General features: G+C 35.9%; 1 protein-coding gene across 9 annotated transcripts in view; it reads right to left on the bottom strand.

Annotated features, from left to right (window-relative positions):
• PTBP2 (polypyrimidine tract binding protein 2) overlaps nt 1–20,171 on the bottom strand; it is a 52,998-nt gene that overhangs the window by 6,126 nt on the left and 26,701 nt on the right. For 5 of the 9 annotated variants that reach the window (XM_037403658.1, XM_037403660.1, XM_037403661.1 and 2 more), the window contains 5 exons: nt 19,565–19,737; nt 18,994–19,137; nt 15,228–15,392; nt 15,041–15,151; nt 5,956–6,151 (listed from right to left, as the gene is read on the bottom strand). In XM_037403658.1, the coding sequence (XP_037259555.1) occupies nt 5,956–6,151; nt 15,041–15,151; nt 15,228–15,392; nt 18,994–19,137; nt 19,565–19,737 (789 nt within the window). Of the gene's footprint in view, nt 1–5,955; nt 6,152–15,040; nt 15,152–15,227; nt 15,393–16,355; nt 16,371–18,993; nt 19,138–19,564; nt 19,738–20,171 lie in introns of all 9 variants that reach the window. The other 4 variants (XM_037403656.1, XM_037403657.1, XM_037403659.1 and 1 more) reach the window with 2 other exon arrangements.

Here is a 20,171-nt window from a genome sequence, read left to right as displayed (position 1 = left end):
CAAACCAGAGGAATAGAAAGTTCTGAGTAATGACAATTCTAGCCATCTCTCATGCCACAAGATAAAGGGCAAATCTATGTGCATCAAAAAGTATGATCTCTTATTGCATTATATGTGCTATTTGTGGGACTGTAATACATAAAAAGAAGGGAAAACCCAAACTTGCTTTTCTCCTTTCCACCCTGCAAAAGCACTTAATAGATTTGAGACTGTATTAGATAGTCTGTGGGAACTGCCGGTTACATTAAATAGGCAATGAAGTGACATATAATATGCTTCATCATGTAAGCGAAGCACTAGCTACCTGGCAGTTAGGAAAGCACTCCTCCCAGGTATGCGACTGTATGAGCATACGTTATGAGGGCTGTGCTAGGTCTTCTACCAGAGAACACAGAAGTAACACTAGCTGTCAGACAAGGCACATGAAATTAGATGGACCACTGCTAGTCCAAGCACAGCAAATTTGTTTCTCAAAATCCATTTTGTGAGGAAGTGTAATATTCTATACTTACGCATATTAATAGCAAGACCAAAATCCCACATAAATATGATGCGTGTTTTTGCTGAAGAGTATAGCTTTAGTTTCAAGAAAAAACAATTAATAAAGGATGCTGTTAAAGTAAGTACCCCTGTGGAAGAAGGAAGTTTATTCCCAAAATCAGACTGTAACACACAGGGAAACCTGTGAACAATAAATTAAACTCCTCAAACAACTTTAATTTTTAGAACAGAACTGGATTCTTTTAAGTCTTGGAAATGTACTTCTGAGTGCTTTGTATTACACAGCTGAACGTCACGTTTATTTACACTTGGGTACTGCAGAGGTCATACAGACAGAAATGTGAAGCATGACAGTAAAGTCTGACAGACGTCCACCTGAAGGGAAACACTTACTTTATACTGGTCAACAGCAATCATTTGGGTATTAGGAAAATGCCAAGATACCAGGGCATTTCAAATCATCTAGTGTGCCTAGGCACCTCTCCCTAACCTTAGAAGCTTTAAGCCAATCCAGCATTTTTAAGAATAAAGGAACCTAAAAATGCTTAGTGAAGTTTTTATGGCACTTTCAAAAGGTGAACAGAGCATAGCTGAGTAATTCATACTTTAAAAGGCAAAATTCTTCACAGCATCAGACTCCGTTCAAGACATTCTTTTATTTAACCTCTTGAAGAGGTTAAAAACAAAGATTAATTCAATACCATTCATACCAAAATATTTTCAGTTATTATCCCTTGAGATAGATTAATTTAATAAGAACCTTAAGAAGGGGCATTAGTGGAAAGTGCCGGTAAAGAAAGCCAGCGATGACAGCAAGGGATAAAGCTGTTGTGGATAACCACAGCAACATATTTCCAGCTGAAATATTAAACAAACATACTGGTGTTAAAGGATTATTACGTATTGGTATTTGCAATTATAAGTAGTTCTTAGTTAAAATCATGTGTTTGTTGCGGTTCCATGTAATACAGTTGCTGTTTATTCAAAGGTGCTTTTTTCGCTAAGATCTCCTGTAACTTGGCGTTAGGGGGTAGAGAATGTGTTTATCTTTTCATATGTGAGATGAAAAAAAGGAAAAAAAAATATCAACCATCTGCTTCTGATAATTCATTTGAAACCAGCCCATTCTGACCATTAGTGATTTTCTCCGTCTTTCAAAAGATAACAAGACTCATTGAAAAGATGTCCAATTTACAGTCTCAAAGATTTCTGACACCTTATTTCATCACAGCTGAGGGTGTAGTAGACAAATGAGTAATGATGCATGCAGGCTATGATCATCTATTTGATTGATACATTTCTAACCAATTACATAGCATGCAAAGACCTCATTTCTTGAAAAGGTCAGACAAATTACAAATCCACAGAAAAAAAAATTCTGTTTCTGTAGATCTCTACTGCACTATGACTTGCCATTCTGATATAAGCAAATAAAAAAAAAATAAGAACAACTTGTATTATGATTATTAGTTATCATGCAACATGCTGCTTCAATATTTGAGGACCTATCTCAAACTCTTTAGGAATGTTAGCTGCTTTTTCAGCATGATCAACCAGTATTAGAAAGCTTTGTCACTAGCTTTGTTTCAGCTTCCAACAATTACAGATAACAGTTTTTTGCTTTTTCCAGATATTAATGAACACATACAAATATTACACACCTTTTTCCTAGCCTTTTTAGGTCTTTTTACTTAATAAAGTTTAAACACAGCATGTCACATTATTTATTCCCCCTCAGTGTATCTTTTTGTATGACCTCTGACATGCAAATTAGCAATGCCATTTTAATAAGAGGCAAATTAAAGCTACACTAAAAATATATGATGAACTTATGTGTGAAAACCATAGGCAGTAGTAGTCATCTTAATGATGACTTAATTAATACATCTTAATGCATGTATTCATAACTGCGACTGAGAACCAGATTTAGTCCCTAGTCCTGTTATGAACCCTTTTTGTGGCTTTACGTCAAGTAACCACCATCTCTCTTTTTCTACTTGTTACTGGCCTACTTCCTATACTCCGCCTGAATGGGTTTTGGGAAAAATAGCAGGTTCTTTAAAAATCTCTGCCTAACAGCTTATAAAGCTGCAAGTGTTACTACACTACGTCATAAAGTTACGTTTACTGAGGAGAAGGGTTAATTCCATCCAGAAGGAAATAGAGATATGTAACAGTTTAGTATTAATGCAGGTTTAAACACCAAGACTAGTAAGACTCACATCTTGTCACTAAAATTCAGCTCATTAAATTGTTAAACCTAAACCTCACTTCTGACATATGAATTAGTGTACTGTTCAAAAGCCAACACCAAAAGAGCACCCAAGTTGTGCAACTATCCAGCATGTAACAGCATAACATAAGCAAAAGTCAGAACTGAGTCCCTGCCACAGTTTCTGTTAGTAATCTCATTAGATACATACAAGAGAACAGCCACAGCACAAATTTTAATAATGCCACAGGGTCAACTTATGGTACTCTTTTTGAGCTTCCAAAAGAACCTGAAGAGCATGACATTAAGCTCAAAATGGAGCTCCACTCCTTCATGGAGAAACATGCCCTTTGGGAACCATCTGTGAATAGGGCATGGCAGACACTCTGAAGATATCTTTATCAACATTACAGAAATAAGAATTCTGAAGCATATAAAAAGAAATAAAATATAAGATAAAAGGAAGTAGCAGGAGGAAGGTCACTGCTATCATTCTGCCATATTTCACACATCACGGTTTGCAAACCTCCATCTTGTAACTCTGAACTTTCAAGCATTCTCACTCTTCTGAGTATCTAAGTAAAAACACAGCTATAAATTGCACATGCAAGCATCCACTTAGGCTTTTCTGCTTTTTCTATCCTTTGTCCTTTCTTGTTTACATCATTTCTGCCTTTACATTACATTTTCTGCCTTTTTGCACAGAATATAGCCCCAAATGGGAACCCTGATCTTCCATATTCAAACATGCACCATTTCCATTTTGACAAACTATCCAAACAGCTACAGCACCAACAGTACTATGCAGCCTTCTTTGTTTTTTTCACCTGTAGAGCTCAAATTCTGTAAAAGCAAACAAAGGCATCTAGAAAAAAAAATAATCAAAACCCAAGCAACAATAACAAAAACAAAACAAAACAAATACCATTGTATAATCAATCCCATTTGACAAATGATGCAGTTACAATATATCATGCTCACCCAACTGGCCACAAGCAGAGTTAAAAAATATGTACTGGGCTCCCTTAAGTATCTTTCAAAACAATGAACACTTCTACAGAGGAAAAAACTAACCCTGATACATAATCCCCACTACTCATCAAAATAAACATGACTGACTTCACTGATCTTCTGAAAATGTTTCACAGCTGCAATGGAAGTTACTCATATAGTGTACCTTTTATCTTTCTGCTGCTTGGAAAAAACAGTGCATTTAAAGAGGTCCATCCAGATAGCGAGAATTAAAATATTTAATTAGCTAGTATGACTGACATCTTCATAATTTTACTAGAAAACCCCTTTAATATAGACAAAAGAAGGAGTATGATTAAAATCAAAAGGCTACAAAACTTACGTAGCTTAGTACACAAGAATTACAAAAGCATCTAAGTGATTTTCAACCCTAAAGCACTAGAACATACAGTCCACTAAAGCTAACGTCACTTGGATAACTATAACAAGCAGAGAATCCCCAGTTATTAAATATATTCAATGTGATGCAATGATCCAAGCATCCTCAGAGTATGATCCCACTATGCCCAGCAAATTAAATCTACTAATTGCATGCATGCTATCAGCCTTACATACAAAAAAAATACGTTAGTAAGCCTGAGACTGGAAAACAACTTCTCAGGAGTCAGGATAATGTCACAGTTACACAAGAAAATGCTGCATTTGGCACTGTTTTATATATCATGAATCTTTAACCTTCTCCTCTCCCAAACCCCTGCCTTACAACACCTAATATGATGGGACTCACATTAATAAGCAGCTTCTTCACTTTCTTTTTGCCTCCTTAATACTCATACTGCAGCCCCATGTCTACATTCTAGCCATTAGGTGCTAACAAAAGAATTACTAAATGCCTCAAGGGTGTGATCCACAGCACTCATCTCTATGGTGTCAAAACTTCTTCACAAACACTCACCCATCTTCCCTATCCATCCATGAAATGAAAGACGACGGTTTTTAAATGATGATTTTAAAGTTAAAAGAGAGAAAAAAAAGTTAGCTAGAGGTTCTTCAGAAACTTTATATAGATTCTTATGGTATTTTTTACTTCCAAAACTTCTGCTGTAGCTAAAAGTGATACACCATTTTGCGAGTCGTACTGGAGGATGTGAATTCAAGCACTCCAAAATCTGCAGGAAGTGGATGTGTATGGAATTTACCCCTAGACATGAAACGTATCCTTCAAATAATCTGAATTTGGAAAAGGGTAGATATAGCACAGCATTCAGAAGCCTTAACTACTATATTCACCCTTTATTCTGGGCTCACATCATTCACTAAGTGCTTCTAACTTCTGTAACACAGGAGAGCAAAGGCCTCCTTACTGCGACTTATTCCAAGTTGTCCCACCTTGTACAAAAACCAAAGCATGAAATCTATGCTGTTCTTCAGTTTCTTTAGAAGAAAAATGGGAAAGAAAAAAATAAGAAAAAAAGACTGAGTGGAAAGAAAAATAATCACAACATAATAAATCAGGTCTTATAAAAGTCATGAGATATGTCTGACTGAAAGGTGTTCTCACCAAAAAAACCACCTGACAGAATAAGGAGTAAAACTTAAGCAATGAATTGTGATAAACTAAAAAAAATTACAACTATCTCCCAAAGCATGCACTAATTATTTTGCTAATGGTCAGAACACACATTTCTCTGTAACTTTCTCAGAGCATATCACCTTCAGATTAACTCAAAAGCTAACAGGATATTAGAACTCATGTACCATAGCACTAGAAGTGCAACTACAGATTTTGTTCCTTTTATTTACAGAAATCACACTAGCACACTTTTTTTTTTCCACCAGCAAAAGAGCATACTGTTTCCTCATTGAAAGGAAGACCAACAAAGTTGTATTTTTATAAACTGATATTACAAATAAGCATTTGCATGAATGAAATGTGTAAATCTCATTAAGTCCGTTATAAACTTGGGTGGCAGGGTGGTCAGTAGCAGCTAACAGGAGCTATAAAAGAAGGGAGGACAGATTTGGAAATAAAAATAGAATTAACTTGACTTTTCCTTATACTTTGTGCATTTCTCATTTTGTCATGCATTCTCTTACTCATTTATACAGGACTTCTGAAGACAATCTAATTGTGTTACTACAACTCAGATCACAATATAGACTGAAGCCTGAATGGGATTTTGGACACTATCACAATTTAAGATCTTTAATTCTCAGAAGGATTAACAAGTATTTTCATCAAGTGACTTTGCAATACAAGAGAATCATACCTAGAAGAGAGGTCTCCTTTGCAAAGGCTGCAGCAATAGCTGGGTCCAGCGCTGGCTGTCCATCACCAGATGGGAGATCAGGACGAGTGTAGTCCCTGCTTTTGTCGTTGTTGTACTTGACATTCAAATTCACCAATTTGGAAAAATCAATCCGTAGGGTACAGCAAGCATTATAAATATTTTGACCATCTAAGGCCTGGAAAAGGGAGTCAATTTATTTACAAAATACACAATACAGGTTGGTTGCACAATTTTATTTTTTTTTTAAACCCAAGGTCAGCGTATAGGCATTTATCTGTCTTGCTGTCTAGCTTAAAACCAATTAAGATTAAAATGCATTAATCTCTCTTAACATGATTCCAGGAAGCTCAGTGTTTACTTCTCTTACCTAGAAACGGGTTATGCATGAAAGCGGCAAGAGACATTTTAATGCAGTCAAACTTAAAAGTTAGTCTGTTGAATATAGTTAATTAACACGTATGCCATAGTACAGCTTTAATTCGGACATAATGCCAAAAAAATTTCTCAAAGAAAAAAAAAAAATCAAAAATCACACAAGTACTCTCACAAGAAAATGGACCTGAAGAAAATAAAAAAATTAATAGTATTAAATACCATGTTAGCCAGCTATCTGTTGAAGCAGATTATTTACATTGTTCCGGCATGTTTTCCTTCTCCCTTTAAAGGTAATTAGTGCCAAAATTGTAAGAAAAGCAACTTTTATCTCCTAAACTGATGTTACTGACACCTTTTTAAAAAATCCCGTTTTCAGAATTAATTGGTACTTCTGAAAGGATGCCTATTAACAGTAAAATTCACATGAACTCTTAACATGACACCACTTAGATAGAAGTCTATGAAAAGACTCTCTAAAATGGCCTTACAACATATGTTTTGTCCATCTTCATTATATATGAGGTAAATTGATATACCTGGACTTTATTCTATTCACATTTTGGGCATAACTTCCTTTCACTTGAAACACTAACAGCTAAATATGAGAGATTAAAAGAAACCAAAAACTTTTGTAACTAAGAAATTCTAGGCAGTGAAATACAGCTTATATTAATCCATTCAATCAAATCAGTATTTTAAATATAAGACTACCTTATGTATACACATGGCAAAAACCCCAAATAAATCGCACTTTCAAATACAAAAATCAGATCTCTTGTTTCTCTTGATTAACGCTAGACTGAAATGTACCACTTCTGGACCCAAACTAGCTTCTTGCACAGCTAGCTTGGTTACATCTGCTAAGTACTCTCCAACACGTTCCAGTTCTGGTAGAACTTACTATTTTGAGTTAAGCACTGCACAAACTAGCACGCCTGCTGGGATATGGAAGCAACATAGCTATTTTCACACAGTGATGCATCTGGAAAGTGAACATCCTGCAGACACCCCCCTGCTAGGGCTGGACCAGCAAGGCTGTCCCTTCCTACAAACACGTACTATCACAGCTGACTTCTCTGGGGCTCATGAAATCACTTAGAATAAATTACCACCATTAGCAGTCAATGTAAATAATGGGAAAATAAAATCACACCAAAAAAAAGTATAGAAACCTGTAAATCTGCACATCGTCTCAACAAATACTTAGCAATTTAAAAGGAAACTCCTGTGCTTGAAACTCAACTTCAACAATGCTTTATACAATCCTGGCAAAGCAAAATCTACTGTCCTGATTCACAGAATACAAACTGAGGATTAATTTTGTATTGTTGGGTGGGGTGTGTGCCACAATTACAGAATACAGAATTTTCAAGCTCTTTTATACACAGTCGCAAAGCAGAATCCAAGACTCCTAATGTTGGGAAAAGAAGCTCACTTGAACACCTGAACATCTAAGAGACTATCTGCTGAGAATCAATCAATCACTTTTAGAAGACTTCTTACCTTCTAATATCCACCAAGATACAGATTAAAGGTGGGCCTGAGCTTACTTATTGCCAAAGACAATGCCATTGCAATCAAGGAAATACCTAGTTTTCTTCATTATGTGAATGGGTATGAATGAGGCCAAAATGCAGTATCCTTTAGCTCTGTCCAATCACAGGACCATGACACAAAGCTCTTAAGTCTTTAAAACATAAGATTCATATTACCCCTCTGTGTGATATCTATAGACACGCTGATTTATGGCTGGCAGAAGGCTGTTAAGTTGATGAACATCTTTTAGTCTTAAGAAGTACAGAGGTTTTGGTTTGCTAGTTTCCAGAGTAGTCAATGTTTAATGGGAGCCACATAAGTAAGAAAAACTTAAAACTGAAACCACAAAACCTCCTCTTTCTAAGAAATTCAGAAGTGACCCAAAGTACATACAAAAGAATGCTGCACAAGAGAAATCCCTTGTAGTTGTGACACATTCTGAAAGAACATCCTGAACTGGAAAGGAAGGACTGTTAATGAGGACTGTAGTCACACCCTGGGAAAGGCTCTTGCCACAGATCAAAACAGAGTAACAAAAAAACCCTCATCCCCACCCCCCTCTTCCAGCAGCATCATACACCTCTTAACAATGCAAAAAAATTACCAGCAAGTAGGGTTTTTTCAAGATTAACTGTTCACATGTGAAGTCACAATTGTGAACGTCTGTCCTTGAGCTCCTTGTTATATGGCAATAAGAGAATGTGCAACAAACCCTCAAATTGTTCCTCCCAAACAGACATGCTGCAGGAAGTGAGAAGACAGTAGGCATACCATTAGTGAATGTATGTACAGACATCACCTCAAAGAACTCTAGTTACTGGTAAGAAACATCTTTCTTTGAGCACTTATCTATACATACATTCACATGTGACAAAGTACCATATCACACACATGCCAAACCAAGGAGATCAAGTATCATGGGACCCATCTACGAATTGTGAATATCATGCTTTGTCTTGCCTGTGATGGCAAATCCATTACTTAAGCTTTGACAACAGAAGCACCTAAACTTACGTCATCATGCAATACTAACAGTGTAATGATACTGAATCACTTCCAGGCCCCTGCCTTTCCTCCCTCCTCCTTGTTACTACAGAGTACCCTCTTCCTGGACTTTCCCAAGGTGGAAAATCATTCTGATGAGTGGCTCACCTCCCGCCAAGAGCTTATCAGCAGATTCCTGAAAAAATATGTTGTGGTGCATAGGAGCACAGAAACAAGATGGCTAGCAAGAACATTCAGAAGACCAACACAAACCAGTGGTAAAAGAACGAACAAAAATCCCTTTCTCAATTCAGGCTGACACATAATCCAAGGAGAGGGGCACATGTCTGAACTGACACAATGACCTCAACTCCACAGTGCAAACACACAGTCATCCCTACGCATTCCCCTGTGTGACTCAGATTGTTTTGGGGAGAGAAAAAAAACCAGCAACCAAAAAACCCCTCACACCAAACAAATGAAAAAGAAGATGACTCCAAATAACTGAGTATACTGCATGGTTCTACATCAGCTACAGCAGTTAAGAAAGGGAGTAAACAAGAAATAAAGAAAATCACAATCCCCGACACTACTGAAAGCTCCACAATACAGGAGCTGGCTCTGAAGAGGCTAGCACTCTAGACAACTACTACACTAGAAACATTCTAAGCATTTATAAAGTGTCTTAACAACTGAGGTTATTTTCACAAAGAATCCAAAGTCTGCTCATGTCTCAAGGCATCATTGAAGGCAAGAATAAGCAAGGCCTAACAACACAGAGAATAGCAGAAATAGCCTAGGAAGTCTTAAGGATCCAGAACAGAGAGCTATGACTGCCTGTCACAGACAGTAAAAAATGACCATACAGGGAACGTTGACAAAAGGTGGAGGCCTGCACCATAAACCATAATATTTTCCCATTTCTAAAAACTAATGTCAAACCACCCTCTTTTTGCTCATAGCAGCCAGGAGGATGAAGAGACGAGAACTGCTGACTTAGAAAAGATCCCACAGATTAAGAGGTGAAACAAGAGACTGTTCCAACCCGAAAAAGAAAGAGGAAAAAAAAAGACGACAAGAAAAAAGAAACCAAATTCAATAAACAGTTACAATATTTTCTCCTGCTGCTACTGTAACCAATGATACACAAGCTTTTCTGCAGAACGAACAGTAAGAATTACTATCTAGTCAACATGGACTACTGACAGTAGGATCTCTCATTTCCCAATGTGATTGTGGATGTTGAGAGAAGTGATAACAGCAGCAAAGGTGATCTCAGATGACAAAAGTACTCTACAAAGTTACAAAACGTAACATCCTGAATGACTGATGCAGCTTCCTGCAGATAAGAGTCTGATCTATGGGTAGGCTCTGAAGCAGATAAAGAACATTCCTAGAATCATTTCTTCTCTCAGGTTTTCCTAACCTGCATGAAGAGCTCTCTGATGTAATGGATAGAATTCACTGCTCTTCTTTTTACTTTCAGTGTTCCAGATGCCTGAAAATCCTTGTGAAAGATGACCCCCCTTGAAAAGTGCTATAGGAAATATGTTTTCATGAGCTTCTCCTAAGACCTCTACAGACCATGAATGTGTGGAATGAAACCTCCCTACAGCAGATGGTCAAGGTAGTCCCCTAAAAATCAGGAAGAGATGTCATTTAGAATTCTCTTTAGCTAATAGGTACATACAGTACCTAAAAAAGACAGACAAGGACGCAGTTTGGGAGACAGAAAATGATTTGACGTTTTGGTATTTTCATTCCCCAGTTCAGAAATAGAGTCCACACATTTAGCTAGCAGATATTTCTGGAGACGTATGGCTTCAAGCCACAATAGTGTATCTGCCCCTCTTTGTCAAGCACTGCAGGCACTTAAGAAGAGGATTCAAGACAGGAAATAGACCTCTAGCAGGATGAGGATAGTTTGAAAGCATTTACTGAGATCTGATAAAGAAAAATCAAATTAGAGTGGAGAGAAAGAAGTGGCAGTGAGGGACAGCACAAAAACACCACTGCCTAGTGCATAAAAAAAGCATTCCTTACAAAATATACATGAGCTCAAATAGGTACCTCAAAGTAACTGCAAGTCATGTGGTAAATATCCCTTGGGAGATAAGCGTCCCAAGTGCCTCCTGCAAATACCTACCTGAATGAAATTAATTTGAGACAAGTGTCTTTGATACTGGAAGTTTCTGTGGCTAAGAAACTTGGGTAAAACACATGCCTTTCTCCAAAAACAAGATATCTTTTATTTTTAATGTACAGTTCCTTGACTGAAGGACCAGTTCCGTACGTTTTCTTTTACAAAATTGGAAAATCCAGGACACAAACACTGTTGCTGCACTTTCTGGGCTTTCTGATACAATGGATACAATCCAGCAGTCTCCCATTTACCTGAACACTATACTTACCACTTCCAAGCACAAACTGAACTCTTTAGGATTCAAGATGCCCCAAAATCCTTCATGTAATAATGATGGACAATTGCCCTGAAGCTAAGAATCTTACCTGGAGATGTCCTTGCTTTCCATTCTGGCAACAACTACCTCAAGTTCCTACTACAGATTTTAGGGCAATGTACCCTAGCTGAGATCTTTTGCAGACTGCTACCTGTGAAGAGCCACCCTGAAGCTGTCACTCAAAACAACTGGAAAGGTGACAACCTGACTGTAGAATCAACTTCCACAAAATCTGAGTAGATTGTAGAATGTAGCTGTACTCTGAGTCACCTACAGGCCAAGTAAGGACCAACTGGCCAACTGTAACAAAAACTCTCAGTTAAGATTTGTGTTCTTTTCAACCCATGCTGGGTCAAGATGACAGTCATATGCTACGCAGGAATCTCGGTTAATCCTCCCTGGATGACATATTTGTAACTGCCAATACTGAAGATTTGGCAAGAGTACTTTTGGTGCATTCACACAAAGACAATGTTCTGGATTAGTCAGCTGTTCAGACTGAAACACTGGCACTCTATTCTTTCTATGGTATACCAGATTACTGGTATTCAAATATTTAACTTTGCTGCTTATGCTGACGGTACTGATTTTTACTATGAAAATGAGCTATCTGTGATGCTTAGAACATCTCCTTACGCATACAGACATCACCTTCTGTTTCACTGGGAGAAGCACAGTAGTTCAACGTGCTCCACTGTTGCACATTCTCAGTACTTGCTCCAACCCGTGGCTAGACTGCTGCATGGCACAGAACCTGGAGTTTGTCGTCTTCACCTTTACTTGCCAGTGTAACGAACTATAATGATCCAATCTGAGGGCGGTGATGAAACATCAGTCAGTATAGCCATAATCTACTTTTACAGGAAATGACTTTCTCACAAAGCAGGTGGAGAAGGAATGCAATTTTTCACTATTTGCTCATTCAGATAGCAAAAGTGGTCCCAATAGAGCTCGAGGCTTTATATTGTACATTCTTGTCAGTGTCACCATTTTCTCACAACCTTCAGATGAATAGCATCTCTCCTTGGTACTTTCATCACTTGAGTTTTTCAAACTGCTCTTTAACTTCCTTAATAAGTCTTCAATTTCTATTAAGGCCACATACTGATTTCCTGTGAAGAGTGCCAGTAGCAAATTAAATTCCCCTATTATCTTCTATAATAACAACTGATGGAAAACAAATTGGAAACTTCTTTACTCTTTTACCATGCTTTTAATTTTGAACTCCATGCAACTTAAGTGTAGACACCACATCCTCTTGCTTCTAGTGTATTTCCAGGTGTATTTTAACAGGAGGTTTTTCCATCATCTACTTCTTTCTTTTACGTATTTTTGTTTTGGTGGCACTTCCGTGTTTTACCACAGTAGCTCAACCATAAGAACTGTACCTGTTTTACTCTATTTAGCTTGGAAGGGTAGCATGAAAATCAAACCTTCCATGAGATTTAGCATTCTTCAATACTTGCAGTCGATATTACTCTTAGCAGTTTGTCTACTTACATATAGATTGGTTAAAATACAAAACTATAAACCTAAGACCATTTCAAGTTGTCACTACAATAGGCTCCAAGATCACTCTAAAAATGACTGTACACACAGGAGTCACTGTTATTCAATGAAGTTTAGTCATTCACACATGAGTTACCACGACAGCAAACACCTACCCTAATCAAAACATGCAAAACTGGAGAAACAAATACATGCCCCCCCCCCCTTTTTTTTAAATTATGGCCAATACAGTATTCCATGAGCTAGTATCAGTTTGTCAGAAGTCAACAACAGCAAGAATTTATGTTCCTTTCATACTTTTACATACCTCATCTGTTATTTTGTCACTCTTTATAATACCTTTCTAGAATTACACTGGTAATTTTCAAACCACTACAGTCCATTTCACAGATATCATCTTTCCATTTTATCTTCTGATAATATACGTAAAACTCAAAACTAAGTCAAAAGATTTAGCGCTTGATGTTGTATTTTGCTTCAAAAATGCACTTTAAAAGCAGCATTAACATATATTACTGAAAAATAACTTTCCAAACACAAATCAAGACTGAATTACAACATTCCAAAATAAACACATCAGCATCCAACTGTTTTATCAAATATTTCGAATATGAATCTAAGTAATTCCAGTCAATTACTGCAGCAGTTGTAGGTTAAAGACCTAGTTTCTGTATTACTACTTAAAACCTGAAACATGCATTCCATCCAAGCAAAATTTTATGTATTAGTGACAGATTTGCATCTTCCTCTACCCCGAAACATAATCTAATATTTGATACTATTGATGTCTAAAAAGGATACCCCTAGTTTAAATTGTACTCCAAATCTACAACTACTTCCAGACAGCTTTTCAGGAGTAGATTATCTTAAGTAAATCATCATAAATCAAGTTGCAAATCTTCTTGTCTCTGGCTAACTTTACTTTTCTCAATAGCATGAAAACTTAACATTGTTTTTTGAAAAGGTCTCATTTTTTGCAATTGCCCATCTTGACCACCTCAGGTTTTTTTAATGAATACCTAGTATTTCATTAGGTGACAATAATAAAAATGACCATCCTCCACCATTTAACAAAGGTCTTTATTTCAAGATAGTCATCACTCATTACAACAGAAAACTAAGCCTATTTTTACTTTCCTCTACTAAGAGATACTCACTGCCAACTTGGTCTGAAGTGCAAGCTTTTCACTTTTCCTAAGTTCTCAGCTATTCTGTGACCCATGGGCAACCAGGAGCTTCTATGCTGCCAAGACACACTTAACCAGCACATCAATTTTAATCAGACATTCACACACCCAGACTGCAGGGGAAGTTTTGATAATACAAATTCGTTCCATCAGTCTCTTGAAAATAATAATAATAATAATAATAATAATATTCATAACCATCTAGCTTTCCCCTTTGGTTCTACTTTTCTACTGCCATGGATATGAACATATGCCACTCAATTAATTCAAAACATCTGGTCTAGATAACACGCTGTTGATCTTTGTTGTAATTTATCCATAGGCTCTCTTCTGCTATAATGAATAAAACCAGTTACCTGTTCTTGCCTCTCCTACCCAGGATAGGAGTTTCCAATAAAACAAAACTATGATCCTGCTCTAATCTTTACTGCTGCAAAGGTTTTTCATAGCATGATCCAATGAGTAAGATTGCACACTCTCTTCTGGGCATCTACGGTAATAATGAAGTCTAGATATTTTTTTTCTTGTATTTTTGTATTTATTGTAATTAAAAACTTTCACGAACTTTTATCCAATCCACAAATCCCATCTTTGTTTTGATGCTTAGAAAGTATCTACCAACAATAATCCAACGGGCTTATTAAATTTGCTGCTTGGAGTGAATTAGTTATGCATCAGCATTACATCCTACATTTTTACTTCTGGTTGACATTTTCCCTATTGCAGTCCTGCAAATTATTTAATCTCTATGCAGTCTTATTAATTATTTGTGCACAATTATAGACTTATGCAATTCTTTATACATAGTATTCTCACACACAGTATCTTTAAACACTGATTATACAAAATATAACATTAAAAAATAACTGGGAGTTATTATATGATACCTCAAAATATTCACACAAGAGGTGGAGGAGTATGAACATTATTATGGTCAGTAATCTGTTATATTAACATTTTACAAACATTTAGAGTACAGGAAGGTCTCCAGCCTTAAAAGAGAACTACACTTACTAGTTTTGCTTGCTGTGCGTTTACTGGATCGCCATACTGCAGTAAAGCTTGAAACTGGTTATTCTTTGTGAATGTGATTATCTTCAATACAGCACCAAATTTAGAGAATATCTGCCAAAAACATTGTAAAATTTTACACACTAGTTCCTCCTAAACATAGCTCAAGTTAAAATGAAATGCGGCTTACCTGATGAAGAACATCCAGGGTTACAGGATAGTACATATTGTCAATAATTATTCTAAGTACTGGACTCTGAGCTGGAGTCACTGCACTCTCACTAACAGTGGTCCCACTAATGGGAGCATTTGTTGCCTGCACAGCCGTCACTGCCTGAAGAACAGCTTGGGCCCGCTTAAAAAAAACAGAAAAAAAAAAAAAGAAAAAAGACAATAGATACTTTTAAATTATTTCAAGATAAGTAGAAATTAATTAGCAATATCAATATAGTTAACTTCAGAAACAAAATAGTTCATTTATGTCAGAGCTACAGACATAACACAAAGTGCAATGCAGTCTGACTCTGTGAGACAAGACAGTAAAAATGAAAACATCAATTAATCCTTATTTCACAAGTAAGGAGGGGCTTCAAACGGCACCAATATCAATCTTCCTAGTAGCAGGCTTATTGTTCTACTAGTAAGGATAAAGCAAGTGAGGATTTTGTAGGTTTCAAGACTCTTTACAGCCTTTTTTTTTCCTTCCTTTAAAGAAAAAAACCAAGCATCCAACCCACAAAAAACCCCCAAGCCTACAGAAACCGTATTTATCCTATTTTTCAAGAGACTATTACAGTTAACATTTCACTGCCATTTTAATCATGAAGAAGGCTCTGATAGGAAGCAATAATGCTAAACTAAGACTTACAAACTTCTCAGTTATAACACAATGAAATAATACACAAGACTGACAAGTGTCAGAAAGTTGTATCCACAGAGAGGTGTTATCCACCCTCTTTCATAAAAAGAAAAACAAAATCCTCTCCATGTGTGGGGATTTGTTGTTTTTTAAACACAAGCAGGGTTTTGGAAATTCAAAGGTAACCACGATGACATCACAAGAACACACATCTATGTAACTACTTCCGCTGCCAAAACTGACAGCATCAGAAAGATTAGATGTCTTTTTCTGACAAAGAAAAAGTGCAGAAAAAAGGCTTCCCATTTAATACTTTCATTACAGTAGCCTTATGAAGCAAAACAATACAAAACAGACAAGTGAGCATGCCAGGTAAAAATAACAACCACCATAATAACGCATACCGTATTATTTTAAAGGTATTAGAGCTACTACACAATTTCATGTCTCACAACTTACATGATACTCCTCATACTGAAACGAATCAATGAGTAAGGAAAGTGAGGGGGAAAAAAAAAAAAAAGACCTGGTGAACACTGGTTGGGAAAACAAAATTTACCTGTACGTTTAACATTCATTATTGTAATTCTGTAAAAAAAAATCGCTTTTGATACCAGCACATACTTTTTTTCCCTAACCTCTGAAATACACAACTTGCAAGATGGCCAGATAGTTGGCAGAGTTGCGTAATCACTTCCTACTTCTGTATGCACAGAACAAGCACGTATCAATTAAAACTCACTCCTTAATGTGACTGGAAAAGTTTAAATTGCACAAGCCAAAGAACCAAAAGTTGTGAAGACAATTTTAACATATAACCCTTGTTAGCACTACCCCTCTATACTTATACATCATATTGCACCTAACGTGACTACATGAAGGAATACAGGACTTAACATTGGTAAATGAAGATAAAATCTATAAAATTATTATGACTGAATATTTTGTCAAACAAGTTCAAAATAACATTTATTATCATATATAAATAGTCACTTTTGAAGACATTTGAGTAGCATGCAAAGCTTTTTTCTTATTTTTGCAAAATTGAAATTAATTTTGAAATATCAGCTACACCATTTGAAGTTTAACATTTATTTATTTCTAAATGTTGCAATGTCTGTGCAGAAAGACTAAAACCATGCACTCATGACAGGCTGATGATTAAAGAGAATTACAGTTACAGAGGTCATTCTATTCTCAATTCTTCTGAGTTTAGATATTATATGAAACAGGGTTAAGATATGTTTGTTTTAAACCTGAGTTTAAATGCTCCTCTCGGCGTTCTGATGTCTCACAGGAAAATGACGTTCACAGAATTATAAAGCTGAGATGAAAACTTAAATGGTCCCTTTTGAATCTGTTTATTTAGAGCCAACTCATTCTGAGTACGTAACTAAAAATAATCTTGGAAGCTACTATTATTGAGAAACTCAGAATAGCATAGCTTAATGGAAATTTTCCTACTTACATTGTTTCTATGGGCCTAGCTGTTTAAAGTACCCCTTGGTTAAATATTGTTTTTCTTTTTATCTTCTTTATAACTAAGATGCCTGTATATTGCTCTAACTTTTTTATCCTATCTTTCCAGTTACATGTACTAGCCTCCTGACTACTTCATATCTTCCAGCTTGAACATCCAGAAAAAGACAATTTCAAAATTAATTTGGCTGGATGAGAAAGCTTTCAAATATAGATTAAAAATTTAAATTTTGAGTAGCAGGGGCAGACTACAAGCAGTGTCTGCACCACTTTTATTTTTCCCTACAGAAAAAAAGTATATAACCATCTCATGTTTTATAGAATGCTTCATGAAATACTAGTTACAGAATACTTACTGCCAAGTACCTTTATATTGTTCTAAATTAAAGAAAGAGACTTGCAAGACCAGAAATATGTTAAAATTGGGTATTAACGCGTATGGTGGCATAAAAGTTAATGAAAGGTCAGCACATCCTATACGTTCAAAAGGTGGACACGTGAAGTACAAAACCCGTATCACCACAAAAGCCAGAGGACAATGTAAAGGAAAGCTTCTTAAGGGAGTATGTACACCAACTATATGTGCAGACAGAATTAATCCTCTGTTCTCTTTTTTCAAAAGTAAATGAAGGTATTATTATTTTTTTTTTATAACTGATTTTTTTTGGGGGAAAAGAAGTTCCCAATGTTTAAAAAGTACCTTTAGCAGACAAACTATCATAAGATTGTAAGGAACCAAAATGTTTAGAAAGATCAACAGGAAAATCAACACTATACTTGATCCAATCCAAGATGTCTTTCAATAGAGTATCCTGAAATTGTTTTTAAAGGCAAGAGCTATAATTTTACTGTTTACATACCTTACCTAAGACAGTACACAAATAACAGCAACTGTAACTTAGTACTTACAGTGCCTTTTGTAACATCAAAAAGAAAATGTAAGATATTAACCTTAAAATAATCATCTGACTTGTGGTAAATTGATGTCTCTTTCCTGCCCCTATAATTTCTACAAAGTGGTCACCATGTTACTTTTGGTAATCTTCCTGTTCTACTAAAACCAGACATGTATCTATATTTATTGTGAAATCGGTTCTGCAGAAGCAAGCATAGAACATTTTTTTGTTATTAAGAGTATTTGTCTCTACAGTGATCATATTAAGGCATTCTTCTTCAAGAACAGCAGATCACATAATCGGTGCTACCAAAGTGATCATTCAAAGCACTGAAATGGAGGCATTGGCATTAGTTATTATCACTAGGGAAAATCAAATTGGCATTAGAATTTCATGTGTCAGAATGAGAAAGTTAATTTTTTCATCCTACAGTCTCTAAACAGAGATTAAAACTTAATCTATGAAACAAACTTAAAAGGCACTTCAAAATCTTTTTCTTTTTACATTAAGGAAACATTAACAAAATTCATTGTAATGTAAAGATCACACAAAATGAAAATACCTTTCAATGTCACAAAATGGAATGATCATAGGTAAGACTACAGCAGTGTTTGAATGTGAACAAAACCAAACGATTTAAACGTATACCACATGAGCCAAGAATCCATGCTATGCCTCTTCCAATTGTGTGCGCTTGTAATACTACAGAACGGTAAATATACCTGGTTAAGTGTGTTGTCAGTCTTCAGTTCTTTATGATTGGAATACTGGATATAAATAGGTTGGTTACGAAGATGGGGTGTCACAGCAGAGTAGTAATTAACCATAGTGATAGCTGCTTCTTCTGTAGCAAGTTCCAAAAATGCCTGTAATTATACAGTTGATTTTCAGTATTTACAAAGCAGATAATCTTCATATTAGCAGCATATAAAACACACTTAAAGGGTTTGGTAACATTTTAACAAATATCAGTCTTCAGAAGATGTCATTCTCTACATACCAACTTTATTTGCTAAGCTATTTCATCTCTAAAAATTCGTCTGTGAAGACGCAGAACTAAATATGCATCTTACAGATAACTTTCTTTGCTTTATGTAGCTGCCAACCATCCCCTGCTCCCCTCAAAAACTTCAGTGAAAGACAGTGTAAGTTCATTAAAAACATTTAAAGAAACAAAGGCTTTTTTCAATACTTACTGTTATCTGACTTATTTCAATAGCATTTTAACAGCATATTTTGAAATTACATAATTTGAAAGGTAAGCATACTAAAAAACAGAAAGCAACAGATTACCTGATTTTTCCCTTTCAGCATGAGGATGTTGGTTACCTTACCAAAAGGTAAACCTAAAGCAATAACTTCTGTTTCTGTCACTTCCCCAGGCAATTTCCTGATATGAAGAACACGCGAAGGAGCCCCATCCATTTTATCTTCACCTTTGAATTTCTTGTTGTCATTACCATTGGCTGAAAGACATATTCAGACTATATTTGAAAAGTTTACTGATATTACCAGTACTTTATTAAAAAAGTGCTTTTAATTATAAATAAGAGATGGTTTACTTAAAAATTCTCAGTTTGACCAAAATAAAATTTAAGGGTTCAGAACAAATTCTGAAGAGACAAATGTTACAGTTTCATGAAAGGTGGATTGTTGAAGACTAACTCAATAACCTTCTGTGACAGCTCGTTTTCTAAACAAGACATAAGACACAGCAAATCCTTTTCACCTCACTGAAAGTGAGGTATCTCGTATGTAAGAGTATTAGTTATGATTCAGAAAGGTTCACATAAGAACTATAAAATTAATTTTTTAAAAAATTAAGGTTACCCAGAATTTTTTGGAAGGAGAAAAACGGTGGTAAATAGTTACAAGAGCAGCTCCTACAGTGAAGTTTTGA

Source organism: Falco rusticolus, chromosome 11 (genome assembly GCF_015220075.1).
Source record: "Falco rusticolus isolate bFalRus1 chromosome 11, bFalRus1.pri, whole genome shotgun sequence".
NCBI classification, from domain to species: Eukaryota; Metazoa; Chordata; class Aves; order Falconiformes; family Falconidae; genus Falco; species Falco rusticolus.
This window is presented reverse-complemented; position numbering and strand designations above follow the sequence as displayed.